The 15,479-nt window shown below is 39.0% G+C and overlaps 1 protein-coding gene across 1 annotated transcript in view; it reads right to left on the bottom strand.

The window, feature by feature from the left end:
* The window catches only part of cps1 (carbamoyl-phosphate synthase 1, mitochondrial), a 48,638-nt gene extending 35,511 nt beyond the window's left edge, over positions 1-13,127 (bottom strand). The window contains exons 1-20 of the mRNA XM_035676604.1: positions 12,814-13,127; positions 11,454-11,563; positions 11,187-11,331; positions 10,051-10,140; positions 9,909-9,965; positions 9,731-9,823; positions 9,483-9,572; positions 8,443-8,571; positions 8,126-8,232; positions 7,714-7,855; positions 7,361-7,438; positions 5,900-5,998; positions 5,477-5,572; positions 5,098-5,287; positions 4,710-4,867; positions 4,417-4,545; positions 2,821-2,965; positions 1,301-1,511; positions 466-664; positions 189-365 (exon numbers count right to left, since the gene is read on the bottom strand). Coding sequence (XP_035532497.1) covers positions 189-365; positions 466-664; positions 1,301-1,511; positions 2,821-2,965; positions 4,417-4,545; positions 4,710-4,867; positions 5,098-5,287; positions 5,477-5,572; positions 5,900-5,998; positions 7,361-7,438; positions 7,714-7,855; positions 8,126-8,232; positions 8,443-8,571; positions 9,483-9,572; positions 9,731-9,823; positions 9,909-9,965; positions 10,051-10,140; positions 11,187-11,331; positions 11,454-11,563; positions 12,814-12,939 — 2,571 coding nt within the window. The 5' untranslated portion in view covers positions 12,940-13,127. The remainder of the gene's footprint in view (positions 1-188; positions 366-465; positions 665-1,300; positions 1,512-2,820; positions 2,966-4,416; positions 4,546-4,709; positions 4,868-5,097; positions 5,288-5,476; positions 5,573-5,899; positions 5,999-7,360; positions 7,439-7,713; positions 7,856-8,125; positions 8,233-8,442; positions 8,572-9,482; positions 9,573-9,730; positions 9,824-9,908; positions 9,966-10,050; positions 10,141-11,186; positions 11,332-11,453; positions 11,564-12,813) is intronic.
* Positions 13,128-15,479: the final 2,352 nt, after the last annotated feature.

Below are 15,479 nucleotides of genomic sequence, written 5' to 3'. Positions count from 1 at the left end.
AAGCATTTACACACAATTAGGCATTCACCCCTAGACATGCAGGTGAACCAGGGACATATTTTGTTCTGTATTTTATGTTTGTTTGTTTTTCAGGAAATTTTTTCTGTTACACTTCAAAATGTGATTTCTTCAAAAAAAAAAACTGAGTCAGTGTCATTCATTATTAACATTATGTAAGACTGATGTACCTTGGCGAGGGAGAAGATACGGGTGCTGGAGGGCACAGCCAGCTCCTGTTGCAGGTCCTGGGCGTCGGCCCAGGCTTTCTTGAGTGGCAGCCGGGGCACGAAGCCATCCACTGACGGATGACACATCCTCAGGGCTTTCTGCACACTCTCCTCAAAGGTCCGGCCCACTGCCATAACCTGAGTCAAGAAGAGGGAAATACATGACAGAATTAAATGGGTGTGTGAGGATAGTGAATAAGCAAGTGAGTGGGTGTTTACCCATGTACCCTTCCCCCACCTCTCCGACACTCTTCATGGCACTGCCTATTTCATGGGACATGCCCTGAAAGCGGTCCAGGTCCCAGCGGGGGATCTTGGTGACAATGTAGTCTAGACTGGGCTCAAAGCAGGCTGTGGTCTTCTCTGATACAGCGTTCTTGATCTCTGGAAGGGGGATACCCAGAGCCAGCTTAGCAGCAACAAAAGCCAAGGGATACCTGTGAGACATGGACCAAGGGGTAGGGAGACCAAAATCAACTAGTGGTTGACGTTTCAGTACTAAATAAGCATTATTAGAATGACCATGCAATAAGAAAACTGTGTTGTATTTATTCCTGTATTTTGTCTTAATGACTCTTTTTAATGTTTAACAATTGTAGAAAACTGTTCTGTATAGTAAAATGCCAGTCTTAGTTTGATATTTTGTTTAGCCACAGAAATTTCACTTTTCCATTGTAAATTACATGAATTTAAGTTGACCTATGTCACTTTCAATTTTCCTACAATTTTCAAGACTACAGTGGATGATGATGGTTTTATACTCAAATGATAGATTACGAGAATAGTATACATTTAAAACACTAGCCAACAAATTCATTGTCCACAGCACAAGATTTGCTTCGGCCATTGCATCACTGCAGTACAACCCCAAATTGTACAAGGCAAACAGCCACTGATTTTGGTGGCATAAAGTTGTTCCTAAAGATCAGCCCAATTGATCTGGCCTAATAACTAATCTTTGTGGTAAAATCCATCAAGACACACAATCATATATTGTATCTTGTCTACAATATACATTTTAGGTGTTTCAAACGTTTTACCAGCCTTCTGTTTGTATACATGTATTCTCTCACCCAGTGGCTTTGGATGCCAGAGCAGAGCTTCTGGAGAGCCGGGCGTTAACCTCAATGATGCAGTACTCCAAGGAAGATGGGTGTAGGGCATACTGGATGTTGCATTCGCCTACAATGCCGAGGTGGCGAACCACTTTGATGGCCGTCTCCCGGAGCATGTGGTACTCCTCGTTGGACAATGTCTGGCTGGGTGCCACCACTATGGAGTCACCTGAAGAAGAGGAGGAATGATTAGGACCACGAGTCTTGGTTTTGACAAATGAGAAAGATGCAGAGAAAACACAAGACACTAGATTTAACTGATGTAGTGTAAAAACAGAGCTTGAAGGGCCCTGTGTAACGTAACTGTATAGCACATTTCTAGCCTTCCTCAAAGCGCTGCCACATTCCCCCACACACACACTCATACAGTGATGAAAGACCATCACAAACAGAAAGTAATTTAGGCAGAAATGAGAATATATAACTATATTTTCATTAGAATCGTTATGTTTTGTTAACATAGATTAGCCTTTTATATTTACAGAAGCCGCAGGTTGTTTTCTATAGAGGTCACCATGTTAACTCGGCATGTTTCTACAGTAGCCCAGAATAGAAAACCAAACAGACCAGAAACCAAACACTGGCTCTAGATAGCGCACATCATGTTTTAAATCCTAGGATTTACTGGCATTTAGCGGTAAAGTTGCAGACTGCAACCATTTGAACTCAGCTGTACTCAGACCTTCCAAGCGTGAAGGAGAAACTACGGTGGCCGCAAAACTTGTGGGTCCTCCTCCATGCATGAAAACATACCTATGAATATTATATTCCATATCTGCCATAAAACCACTCAAAATGTTCTTCATTGGACCTTTAAACAGCACAAAAAAGCAACAAAAGCCTGCTTCTGGTGTGAATTTAAAACAGGGAACAGCAAATATCCCATGTAAAGCATTACCCTATGTTGTAGATGACTGTTTGTTCTTTTTTTTCCATGAAATAATGTATTGTATATCACTTTCTACCAAAGCATTAAAGCTTGTGTCAACTTAATTAAAATTTGGTTTAATTACTGTACAGTTCTTGAAATCTGAATAAAAAAAATAAAAATATTTTACAACTGCTATTTGTCTGTTATACAGGAGAAGCTCTAGGGCCAGAAAGTACCGCATGTTAGATAGTTTATCCTCCTTCAATCTGCAAGGAGCACTCAAACCATCTTTAATCTTAGGTACACTTCAAGTACCTCCTTCTGTACATGTTCTGGATGTTGGCTGTGAGAACTGAACAGAACCCAAAGGCTCAAGTTTTGATTCTCAATGCTACAGAAACAAGACAAAAGAAATAAGACCTGGACAACAGCTGTCAAAAAAACATCTACACAGCCACATTCAGGTACTCAGTACATTTGGTCAACATGAACAACCTGCAAAAAGAAAACTCGCCCTGAAGTTGCAACCCTTGATAGAGAGGGAGAATGCATGTTTGTTTGAGGACAACACAATACCAAAAGCAAATTAAACAGTCTATTTCAGTACCTGTGTGAATGCCCAGTGGGTCGAAGTTCTCCATGTTGCAGACAGTGACACAGTTATCAGCCACGTCTCTCACCACCTCATATTCCACCTCCTTCCACCCCAGCAAAGACATCTCCACCAAAATCTGACTGCTCATGGCCAGAGCCTGCACAGAATATTACCAATTTAGACGTTTTGTGGCTACATTAACCTTTACGCAGCGGGTAGACACAAAAACATACAATATATTTTCAATACAATAGCTCTGCAATGTAAATACCGCAGAGAGCTTACAATCAGTAGTGGTCATTTTTTGAGCACTTGCCCACTATCCAATGCTAAATGCTCAGCACGATTCATTATGTAGTTGCAATGAAAGCTATATGGGCACAAAATAACTTAAAAAAGCCAGGGTGACACATTTTGCATATGACTACTCATTATTCAGTACTGGATAAACTAGTTAATGTACACAAATAAACTGTGCTCTAATGGTTTAACATAATAAACACTTTGCCCGACTGCCTTGCCTGAAATGTTTTGTACTTTTCTAGTTAAGAACACTATATTTGCCAACCAAATTGTTATGAATCTAAATTTTAACCCAACTGTCATCAAGGGAAGGAAGCATTTACAAATAACTAACACTCCTGACATCATAATGCAATGTAATACACCCGTACCATTAATTACCGCCTCAATAATTATCATGAGGTTCAACGATCTGACACGGTCTCAAAAAATTATAAACCTCATAATTACAGTTTACTGTAGTATCTATTTGCAGAATCTCTATGTGGATTGCATGAGAAATGTGTTAATGTGCAAAGGTGATTTTACTGTTCAAAATATACTTAACGAACAAAACACATGCTTGCAGCTTGCTTAATATTATTTTACCTATGATAGAGAAAAAGGTGTACAAATGGTCTGAAATCATTAATGTCATCAACAGCACATATTTCTTTAAATGTGTTGAGATCTCTAGAATCTAAAATGTCCTGTTACAAGGACAGTTTGTACTGCTACACATGCAATGGATTAAAGTAAACATAATACTCCTTTTGATCATTCTAAGGACACAGGATTAAAAGGTGTCTTGTACTTGATACAAAACCAATGGAACAGCAACTGAGCATCACTGGTAAAGAAACATTTGCCATTGAAACTTGCCAATTCAAATGAAATAAAAATAAATACTTTGTAAAGCAGTAGAACATACAGCATTACTTAACAAGTAGGCATCAATCTAAAACAGTATGGCACAGTTCATTTTGCAGCCTGTGATCACAGATTAGAACCAATTGAGCTGTCAGACATAATGCTGGATACTGGACGAGCACAAAAGAATGTTGCTTAGCAACAGCAAACTATCCCTTTCCTGGCAGAGCACCAAAGAAACATAGCTAAACAATTTCAAAGCTTTTATCTTGGTTCAGGTTAATGCTGTAAACATGTGTGAAGGTATAAAACAGTGAAAGTCTGGGTAAAATGCTTCAATCGCTGATTTCCACATGATCAATTATATTTAACTATAGAAAAAAAATTACAAAGAATATCAATTATAATTGTGCTCAGATGCCTCCGCTATACCGACACTGCCCCATTTATTCTGACCTTGTGGGCGGTTTCTTCCAGCTTTTCTTTGTTGGCACACAGACCAGAACCCAGACCTCCCAGGGCATAGGCAGATCGCAACATCACTGGGTAGCCAATCTTCTCTGCCGCTTTCAAGGCATCAGATACCTGAAAGATGCACAGAAAAATACTGTACTTCTCCTGCTCATAACACATGCCAACACATGCTTTAAATACACCAAAAAAAATCAAGAATTCATCGACACTGTATAAGCAGAATGTATATACCATTTGTCTATAAACATTCATAGAAAGATGATATTTTTCCTTACGGACTCCACCGCAAAACTGGGTGCAATCTTCTCGTTGATCTCCATCAGTTTGTCAGCAAAAAGCTGCCTGTCCTCTGTAGCCATGATCGACTCCACCGGGGTTCCTAGAACCTTTACCCCATACTTTTCCAGGATGCCACTCTGGAATAATTCAACTCCTGAACACCACACAAACACCAATAAGCAAGCATACATTCAATTAAAAAAAATACTAACTTGTGTACACAATTTAGGCAAAAAGTGGAAAAACTTCTGAGCTGCACATATGTTTTGGGCAAGTAATTTCCAACCCTGTTGGTGCTTTGCACAGAATCCCTATCCCTGACACACAATCAATATTTTTCCCTTCTTGATCCTATACAATGATACAAACAATGGCACGTCTCACCGCAGTTGAGTGCAGTCTGTCCACCCATTGAGAGAAGGATGCCATCTGGACGCTCTGTTTTGATGACTTCAGTTACAAACTGTGGTGTGACGGGCAGGAAGTAGACGGAGTCGGCCTGCTTGGTGCCCACCTCATTGGTCTGAACCGAGGCTATGTTTGGGTTCATGAGCACGGTTTTCACGTTTTCCTCCTACAACAACAACAACATCTAAATCAATTAATAATGGAGTCTAAGCATCAGTTCAGTTCAGGTTTGGCAGACACATCAAAAAAACTATCAGTGTCCTGTTGCACCAAGAAAGGAACAATTTTCAGCAAGAGCTCATAATAAGACTGCGTCTACAGTACATGGGTGTCATGTGTCAGTGGGTAACCTTACCTTCATGGCCTTGATGGCCTGAGATCCAGAGTAGTCAAACTCTCCAGCCTGACCAATAGACAGACCACCAGAACCCAGTACAAGCACCTTTGACACCTGCATTTATAGAAACAAACACCAATTAACATTACGTAATACAGTGATTAACAGCTACTGCGCTGCTATAAAACCCTTTTAAATGTAACTAATGAATTGTGTAAATTTTCCAATCTGGGCTACTGTAGAAACATGGCGGTTTAACATGGCGGAGTCCATAGAAGAGGACCCACTCCCATGTAAAGTGACCTATTTGATAAATTCTGTGATAACCTTTTACACCCTCAAAGAGTTAATCAAACCTCTCTCCATGTGGAACACACCTTCAATCAATGGCTGTTCATAAAGTTTAGGGTAAACCTGCTGAACATGTTTGACATACTGTACCTTGGCTCTGGGAGGAATGTCAGGTTTCTTGGGCATGACTGACACTATGTTTGCATCCTTTCCTTTCTTGATCAGGGATATGAAGGCATCAAAAAGGAACTGTAGAAACAAAGACAAATGCCAGCATAACCACGGTTTGAATAATATATTATTTATATTATGTGGAGACACAGTTTTTGTTACCTTCATACTTGGTATTGAACTAACATTTTTCACTACTTTATACAGCCAAAAAACTCTGCTGGTTGATATAAAGACCGAGCACTTCCTGGGTGTACAGATTTCTATAAACCTTCTAATTCCTAAGGTCACTTTTGTTTACTTATGCGTGGATTAGCAAAAACTCTGACACTTGTTGCTTCTGACATGCTTTTAGGAAACGTCATCTTTCCTACAAAGAAAGTTGTGTCTGCATTAAATATCTACAAAAAAAAACACACAGAGGAACATCTTTTTAATGAAGTAAAAATACATTTGATTATTTCCATCATTTGGACTTTATATATTTCAAATTATGAATACATTCATAAAGTGCAAATGAAATGATGATTTTGTGATATATTTGTATATATATAAAAATACAATTACTGGGAAATATACAGAGACTGGCCACAAGGTGCATATAAAGTATCTTTTTTAACAGAAAATAACCTACTTGAAGGTAAGCTTTAGGTTTTAATTTATGTTTTAAAGTGATATAATGCATTTTTCCCAACCAATTATAATAAAGTCAATGCTGGGTTTCAGAAAGCTCCTGAAATTAACGATGTATCCAGAGCTATACATTGGAAAGTAGTTCGCTGATCTGGTATCTATATGCACTAATCAGTGGGATCAGTTACAAGTTAATTGTGAGCTCTTTTTGCGTTATGAAGAGGGTAAAAATAGCTGTCATGAGCACAGTGCAAAATTTGTGAGATACCCCCATAAAGTCAAACCCAGGAGGAAGGCAAGACTTCTCCAGCAGAGCTGTCACCCGCATCGTTTGTTAGAGATGCCAGATCTTATTATTCTGCCTTAATATGACAGAGGTTACAACATACTTTGACCAGGACTTGAACTATAGTCGTTGCCTGCCATGTGGGAGACAACAACTGTAGCACAGAATCATCAACGCTTTATTGTAGAAACAAGGACAGGCAGACAGTCTCCTATACGCCTGTGGCCCTGGTGCAGTCAAACATCAAGCACCACAGATAATTACACATTTCACTGCCAGTAATGTAGTAAGTGCTTATATATTCTATAATTTTTTTTCCATTATGTCCAATTTACATACCATACATTAAACATAAATAGAAATAAAAGAAACTACTTTTTCCAGCCACCTAATTGAACAAGCTTTTTTTTTACTACTGACACTTTGGACATTAACACAAGTCCTGTTATAACGAAAGACCTTTACTTAACTTTAGTATAGCATTCAGGTACTTTTATGCAGAACTCAAAGTCTTTAATTACCTCTGTGTCAGTGGGACCGCCTTTAGCCTCTGGGTGGAACTGGGCCGTGAAAACAGGCTTAGTGTTGTGCATGATGCCCTGGAAAAAATATGCAGAGTTGATATAAGGAAACTAAAAATCAAGCCAGCAGTATTTTGCATTTCATTATTTAGCATTTCACAAGCAGGTGGACTTATTTTTGTAAAATTTTGTTATTTTGTTATCTATGGTCTGTAGACTTTGTAGTGTTCCATAGGGAATCTTGTTTAGTTTTTGTAAGAGAAATTGTTGCTTTTCACCCAAAACCCACTAAACAAAAATATAAAAAAGTCATGCAGTCTTTGAAAAAGACTTTCACACGGAGTAAAATTAACCTCATTAGTGCCATCATTGGCGTTGACGAAAAGTGGGCTCCACCCTGGAGGCAGGGACTCGCTGTCTATGCCGTAGCCATGGTTCTGTGCCGTAATGAAGGCCTGACCCGTCATCACATTCAGTACCGGCTGGTTTTGGCCTCTGGGGAACCACAAACATGCATGAAACACAGTATGCATTGATTACCTCTTTAATGGACACATCATTTTGAAATCTTTGAGACCAAATGGACTATACCATGACGTGAAGAGTGTTTATGTAGGACGAGACTTAAAGGTGCCCTGTGGATTAGCACATGTTGCGTATTCAGTGAGTAACACTGAAAAAAACTCCACAGGGCACCTTTAAATTTTTAAGAATGCTCAACAGCATGCATATAGAGCCTTAATCATGCTTAGTTAAAGGGTTCACCTGTTGCCCATAGGTAGCTTATATGACTGGGCTCCTGCAGCCAGAGCAGTGATCTGGTTGCCCATACAGATCCCAAACACTGGCTGTGGACGATCACTCTCCAGCACCTTCACAGGACAAAACACATACAAATGATATTTATAACACCCCGCATTTACATGTAGATAATGATATAAATATAATCTATGTAATGGGGAAAAAAACTAAACTTTCTATACTTTATTTGCTGTAAATGAAAATAAAAAAAAACAATATCAAAAGCAGTTAGAATACTCCTTCATGTAAAGATCAAAATATACAAAAGCACTATGTCCTACCTTGTGGACATTGTCGATGAGTGTCTTGGCCAGAGATGGATCTCCTGGTCCATTGGAGATGAAAAGGCCATCGTAGTCTAGACTCAGCAAGTCTTGATCCCACGGTACAAGGTGGACCTCTGCACCCCTCTGCACACAGAGAAATATAAAGCAACCACGCAAAATAATTAAGTAGTACTGATACACAATAAGGATACATTTTGTCCTACAAACATCTTCAGCTACCATAAAAAGCAACATCCATATCACTTTTTATGAACCAAGATGAGTAAAATCAAAGTTAATTTTTACTTTACTTAATATTACCAATTATTTGGTAAGCCAGGCACTCTCTAACAGATCGATAAAAAGCAAAACAAAAGAAATAGGACTGCAAAAATCTTTTTTTTCTTTTTTTCTTAAAAAGTAAAATGTATGACAAAACAGCATCATAATGAAGTACTGTAGTGCTTCAGAGATGCCCTGGCCTACAAATCGTGTTACCTAGATGGAAGAAAACATGTTTGTTTCAAGCAGACCCCAACAAATGACAATAGTGATTTAGAATTTTCTGTGAAAATGATGATGAAAAAATCATTCCCATTAATCGTGAATCATATCGCAATCATAGTATCAAAATAATTGCAATATGATTTTTTTACCATTTTGTGCAGCCTTAAAAAGAAGGAAAAATCTTGGACATATAAAACAGAATGCAAGCCTACAGGCTGCTTTTCCTGACTTACTATTTACAATTAATTAGAAGCTAATACTACATTACAAATCGACATTATAAATAACAGAAGCATTCTAAGAAAGAAACTTTCTCTTGCAGCTGGATGGCTAAATGTTTTCCTGGAGCTCGTTAGACCCAACATTGCTATCTCAAATATTCTAGGTCAGGTTGCAGAAAACATGCGACAGGGCTTGACTTCTTTTCTATATTTGTGCAGAGAAGGTCATTTGAAACTACGTCATAAAAACAGAATTTCTAAAGCTGTGATGAGGGGACGTAAATGAAGATGTACACTCAATAACAACCCGCCTGCATGCATTCTCACCTTAACCAGCAGACGAATGATGTTATGTTTAATACCACAATCAACAGCCACCACTTTTATTGGGTTTCCTTTTCCAAAAATCTTGGTTTCCTAGTGGGAGGGGGGAAACAGCAAAAAGATAGATTAGTTAATACTAATCAACACCATTTGTAGACAGAGAAAATATGACCCAAGCTGTACTAGGACGACCTGGTTTTTATGTAAAGAACAGCTTTGGGATTTTATATATAAAAGTTAGCAGCTGTTACCTTGGTTGAGACCTCTGCTACCAGGTTTTTCTGGTTGGGGTCAGATATCTCAACAAGCTGCCCATCAAATTCAATCTTCCCCAAAACTGTGCCCTGTGGAGAAATCCCAGGCAAAAAAACGTGAGTGATCAACCAATCCATTTGTAAAGGATGTAGCAGTTCAGGCCTTTGTATTTACCTTGTCTCTGATGACCTTGGTCAGCATTCTGGTGTCTATTCCAAACAGTGCAGGAACCTTTAAAATAAGGAAAATTAAATCTGTAAGTTTACCAGGAGCAGAGTCCTACTCGTCAGATATTAATGGTGATTTGAATCCTAACCTTCTCTTCCTGTAGCCATTGTCCCAAAGACTTGACTGAGTTCCAGTGGCTGTACTCATGGCTGTAGTCTTGAACCAGAAGACCAGATACCTAGAAACACCAAAGCACAACACAGATTCATTATTTGATTAATTGTTGTCTATAAAATGACAGAAAACAATTAAAAATGCCTTTGTCCAAGTTGACATGTTGTTATCTAAAGCCCAAAAGGTATTTAGTCTACTATAGTTAATAGTACATTTTATGTAAACAACCAGTGTAGTATATAAACAGAACCACATGTGCATAATTGGATATGTAAAATATATCCACCTCTTGAAAAAAGTCCAGCAAGTAACATTTAGGAGGATCAATTGGTAGAAAGGGGATGTAAAATCCATAACTATGTTTCCGATTAGTGTATATTCATCTGAAAATAAAAATTGTTGTGTTTTTCTTAGAATGAGCCTCTTATACCTACAGAAGCTGCAGGTCAACAAGAGTAAGAATTCTGGTGGCTCCACGAGGCTGTACTTCGCTGTAACGTCCGAATGCTAACATGCTAACATGACGTTTAGAAGGTATAATGTTTATCATGTAAACCATCCTAGTTTAGTGTGTTAGCATGCCACTGTAACATTTGCTCATTAGCACTAGAAATGAGCTGCAGCTGGGGCTGATGGGAATGATATTAGTTTTCCGAGTATTTAGTCATACATATTGGAAAAAGTGAAATTTTGACCTGATGGCGATACTGTAGATAAATAGTCAGGGATCACAAAAGTCAGTAGGAAACATCTTCTGGGTACCATGAATGTCTGTAAAAAATGATCGCCATTCATCTCATCTCGACCAAAGAGCACCAAGAGACCGACATTGCCGTCTCTTGAGCCGTGACGCTAGCATGATTAAATATTGTTACTGATTTATTTTCTGTTGATGAACTATTTGATTTATGAACTCATTTTTCAGCTGTATATTTGTGTTACCTCTTTGGAACACTAATATTTGTTGCTGCCGTGGTGATAACTCAAGTCGGGGCAAAAGGACAAAAACAAAATCGAAACATCACAATGGTGGGAAAGGATCAAAGCATGAATTTGTAATAAATACACTGCAGCACTGAGGCCTCCACAAACCACCGCAGAGTTTCCTACCTGGATTCGCTCTGACTCCACATTTTTTCTCAGGCCCAGCTCGTCCAGCTCCTGGGTGTTTGGTACCCCGTAGTTTCCTACAATAGGGTAGGTTAGTGTCAGGATCTGACCTCTGTAGCTGGGGTCAGTCAGGGCCTCAGGATACCTAAAGCAAGGAAACAGCAGGACAAATAAGCCAGGATATTTTGATGTGGTGATGAACCGCATGTTGTCTACTCATCGTAATAAAAATGTAGTTCAACTTGGGTCAGCACCTCTCCTTCTTACCCCACTAGGCCAGTATTGAAGACCAGTTCCCCGGCTACAGAGGCATCATGCCCAAAGGAAAACCCTTTTATCCTGGTGCCATCCTCCAAGACCAGGTGGGCTGTCTGAGCCTGGGAGTTAAAAGAGAGCAGGTAGATGACGAGAAAAATCTCATCCAAGAATAACACATTCCCTTTTTATGAAGTAGGGTTGGAAAGAGCAAAGGCAAAACTTTGAAGATGTGTTTGAATTTAGGAGTGGTGGCAACCAGTGAGCCTCTGGGAGTGCAGGCCAATGTGAATTGTGCAGTGAATGCTGAGACAGACAAATCTGTTTTGTGCGTGCGTGTGTGTGTGTGTGTGTGTGTATATGGTAAATGTGAATATAAAGGTTGGTGACCCACTATGACCTCAGTGGCCATCAATAGTAGATTTTATTTTTTATCTCTAACAAAAGACTCATCATATATATAATTTTATTCATACAACAAATGATATATATTGATATATACAATGTTGACAGCATGTTTAAATAGAAATTTATTTTTCAGTTTCAATTTGAGTAAATTCTAGCGTATATGGTAAACCAAAACCATCCACCACTGACCACAAAATGTGTTAGCTTTTCCGTGAAATTAAGGTGAAGAGAAAGTCAGATGTTGCAATATGGGCGGATCTCAAACATGATGCAATTTCCCCTGTGATGAACACACGATGCACCGAATTCCAGCATCTGTATGCTATACATTACCTGAGATAGCAATCTAAAGGTTTAATCAACTAACAGTGCAGAATTCTTTGTGTTTTTTACTTTTTTTGTGAGTTTATACGTAGTAAGTTTCACTTTTTCGTCATCGTTCCAAACTGCATTGAGAAATCATGCAATTTAATGCAGTCTTTCGTAATGCCACATGCACACGTCAGACAAATTACTTACTCTACTTTATTGAATACAATGTAGATACGTGTCAATTCGGCACACTAACAGTCCACCAGACAAGACTTAATTCAATGCAATTCCAACTTTTTCAACTGCGTCACGTTGCTACCCTGTGCCCACCATGCTCTTGTTAACGTAAAGTAATAGCGGTTTAACCGTATCTGGTAGACCATAGCACAAGTCTAAATTAAGTTAAAATAGGAGGTGTTTTTGTGCTGGATGAATGCCGACTGTTAAGTAACTCCTTGTGTTTTTGAAAAAAGGCTGTAATAACTTTTGACGTGTTTGTACATGTGTGTATAGGCAAGTCATCGTAGAATTCATAGATTTTTCTGCGGAGTTCGGCCTTCGGTCCAGAGGTGTGAAACGCTCCGGGAGAAAGTTACATTTGGCACGAACAACAACTGTTTTCACTCACACACACACCGTTTGGGTTTCTTACCTTCACACTAAAATGTTTGGTAGTTTGCAGTCTCAGCCAGGCCGACGTGTTTCCCACTCTTCCCCCAACCACACATCCTTGTCTCAGGGATTTAACAACGCTGTAAGCTAACAGGATTTTTGACATGTTAACCTGAGTTCCTCTGTTAGTAAAGCAGTTGCAGACGTGGATGACGAGTTGTCCGATATAAACAAATGAAAGAAATACACAGTCTTACAAACTGCCAACTTTACAACTATGTTACGTGTATTTTTTTTCTTTTGCAGACACATTCATGAATGACTCTTGGGCTGACCCCCTCGTGTCCACACACACTTCAATTGGGCGCTTGAAATGTTCATCGGGATTGGCCGCCACGGCGTTGTTTTCCTCAACGCACGAAGCGCACAGTGTTTAGATTGGTCTAAAGGAAAACGCCTTTTTTATCAAACACGAGGGATGAACCTGTGATTCACATCTGTGTATATTCCGAAAAACACGACTGTGGGTGTTAACAATGAAATGATTCAGCACGGCAAGGCTCTTCCTGCTGTAGCAAAATGTTAACCTTTAAAATTTAACATATATTTGGTCAGCGTAGCAGCTTAAACCCTTTATTTTAGTTAAAGTTGTTTTGTGTGTTGAGTTTGAACCATTTAAAAGGCACCTTTCATTCTTTTTCTATATTGATGCTATAAAAGAAAAAAGTGCCACACTGACGACTTTTTAAAAAATGTCTACACATGAGGAAATATTGATTACATAAACACCTAACATTTTAGGACATTGAAAAGGAACTGAAAGAAAATGCATGCTGACTGAGAATGAATCCACCTGCTTACAGCAAACTTCTGAATAGTGCTTTCAGTGCAACAAACTCGTTACAGCTTTTTCTTTGAGGCCAGTTGCTTGCAAAAAAAAAAAAAAAAGCCCAACTGAACATGGACAGGCTGCAGGGTGGTGGGATTAGAGTGGTCTGTGTGTATTTGCTGATCACTGCAAGAGTGGTCCTCTGTGGAGAAGGCTGCCTGACTGCCACTCTGCTGGGTTCAGCAGTCTGAACAAAGTGGGTGTGAGTAATAGGACCTGTGTAGATCAGGAAATACCTCCACACCAGAAATTGGTCTCGCAACAATAGCCAGTGATGTCTGTGTAAAAGCTGTGATTCCATTTGCAAATCTTATGCATTACAATGCAAGGAGGTTCACTAGGTCACTGAATCTCCTTACATTTAAGTTCATTACATATACATGTATGTTTAAGTCTACCTAATGTGTTACTTTAGTTTTGTGCTGGTCCTCTGCATTTGTCAAAACGAACCCCCCCCACCCACCCCATTAACGACAGATCATGGTCGCCTTTCAGTCCAAACTTAGTCTGTGCTCCTTAATGGACGGTACATCTGTGGAGCACTGGTGACATCCAGTGGTAACGTTTGCTAAAAAGATTCAGAGGGAAAGAGCCAATAAACAGTGTTGTAGTGGCACACTTGATGTGTAGGTGACAGTGCAGCTCTCTCTCTATATATATGAGAGGCCTCTAGTATCATTAAGCTGCCAGTGTGTAGTAGAAGCTATAACAGCTTTACAGCCGACATGACACCTTCATTGAATTCTTATGTAGTCAGTAGTAGTCGGATATATATATGTTATGTAGGAAGTGATGCATTAAGGGTATGTGTTTATTTACACTACAAGCTATGTATCCTCCAAGTACCATGATTCCTATCATTACAGAAGAGCTGATGAACTTGTGCTGTCTAACAGATTACAACATTTGTAGCGGTAGGCAATCTGTTGTTGAACAAAAAGCTCAACAGAAGGGTAACTGGTGGTTATGCTAAAGCAGTTTAAGAACTATAATGGATCATTACCTGCCTCTCTAAAGGCTCTAATGATTAAAGTCTGTCTAATAAATAGGATTCAGTGAAGTCCAGACTGTTTAACCACACCGACAGCAGGATGTTTTTATTAGATTTATAGTAGGCAGCCCGTGACATGCAGTTTTGGGATTTCCTGCGACCAAATACTACACTATATAATACTCAACATTTGATGCCGTTACATACTTTTAAAGGATAACACATGTATTGCTTGTGTGTATTAGATGGCTGGAGTTTGCAGCTGAGTGGAATCCATTAATGGGAGGATAAGAAGGTTGCTTATTTAAAAAAAAAAAGGTGTGTGGGAGAAACTAAAGTGGCTCAAGAACAATGGGAAAGGCCCTTTCTGTGCCACTGTAGAAACATGGCAGTTCAACATAGCGGCCTCCACAGAAGGTGATCTGCTGTGTCTGTAATGTAACAGTTCTTATATTCAGGTGATTATACGCTAAACATACCTATGAATATTATATTATATTTCTGCCAATATATACTCTTACACTGGACCTTTAAAGTTGTCCTTAAGAATTTATAAATTGCACAGCAGATCACAGCATAAGTCTGTTAAATGTGGGAATTTATTAGAACCAAAGAGGGCAATTTCTGAAGAAATTGTGGGGGTGAATGCTGGTTATTGAAAGGCTTTTAGATGCTAAACTGCATTGCCGGCTTAAAAAATATATTAAAGGTGTGGAATATTTTAAGGATTGGAGTGTGAATTAGAATGACAAGTATTTAAATTATCCCCCCTCCCAAAAGAAATCTTCATGTCCTCTTAATCATGTAGTCTAAGGTACTGAAATGG

This window comes from Morone saxatilis, unplaced genomic scaffold (genome assembly GCF_004916995.1).
Source record: "Morone saxatilis isolate NCDOM2014 unplaced genomic scaffold, NCSU_SB_2.0 Contig5, whole genome shotgun sequence".
In the NCBI taxonomy this organism is placed as follows: Eukaryota; Metazoa; Chordata; class Actinopteri; family Moronidae; genus Morone; species Morone saxatilis.
The sequence above is the reverse complement of the archived record's forward strand: the minus strand, read 5'-3'. Positions and strand labels throughout refer to the sequence as shown.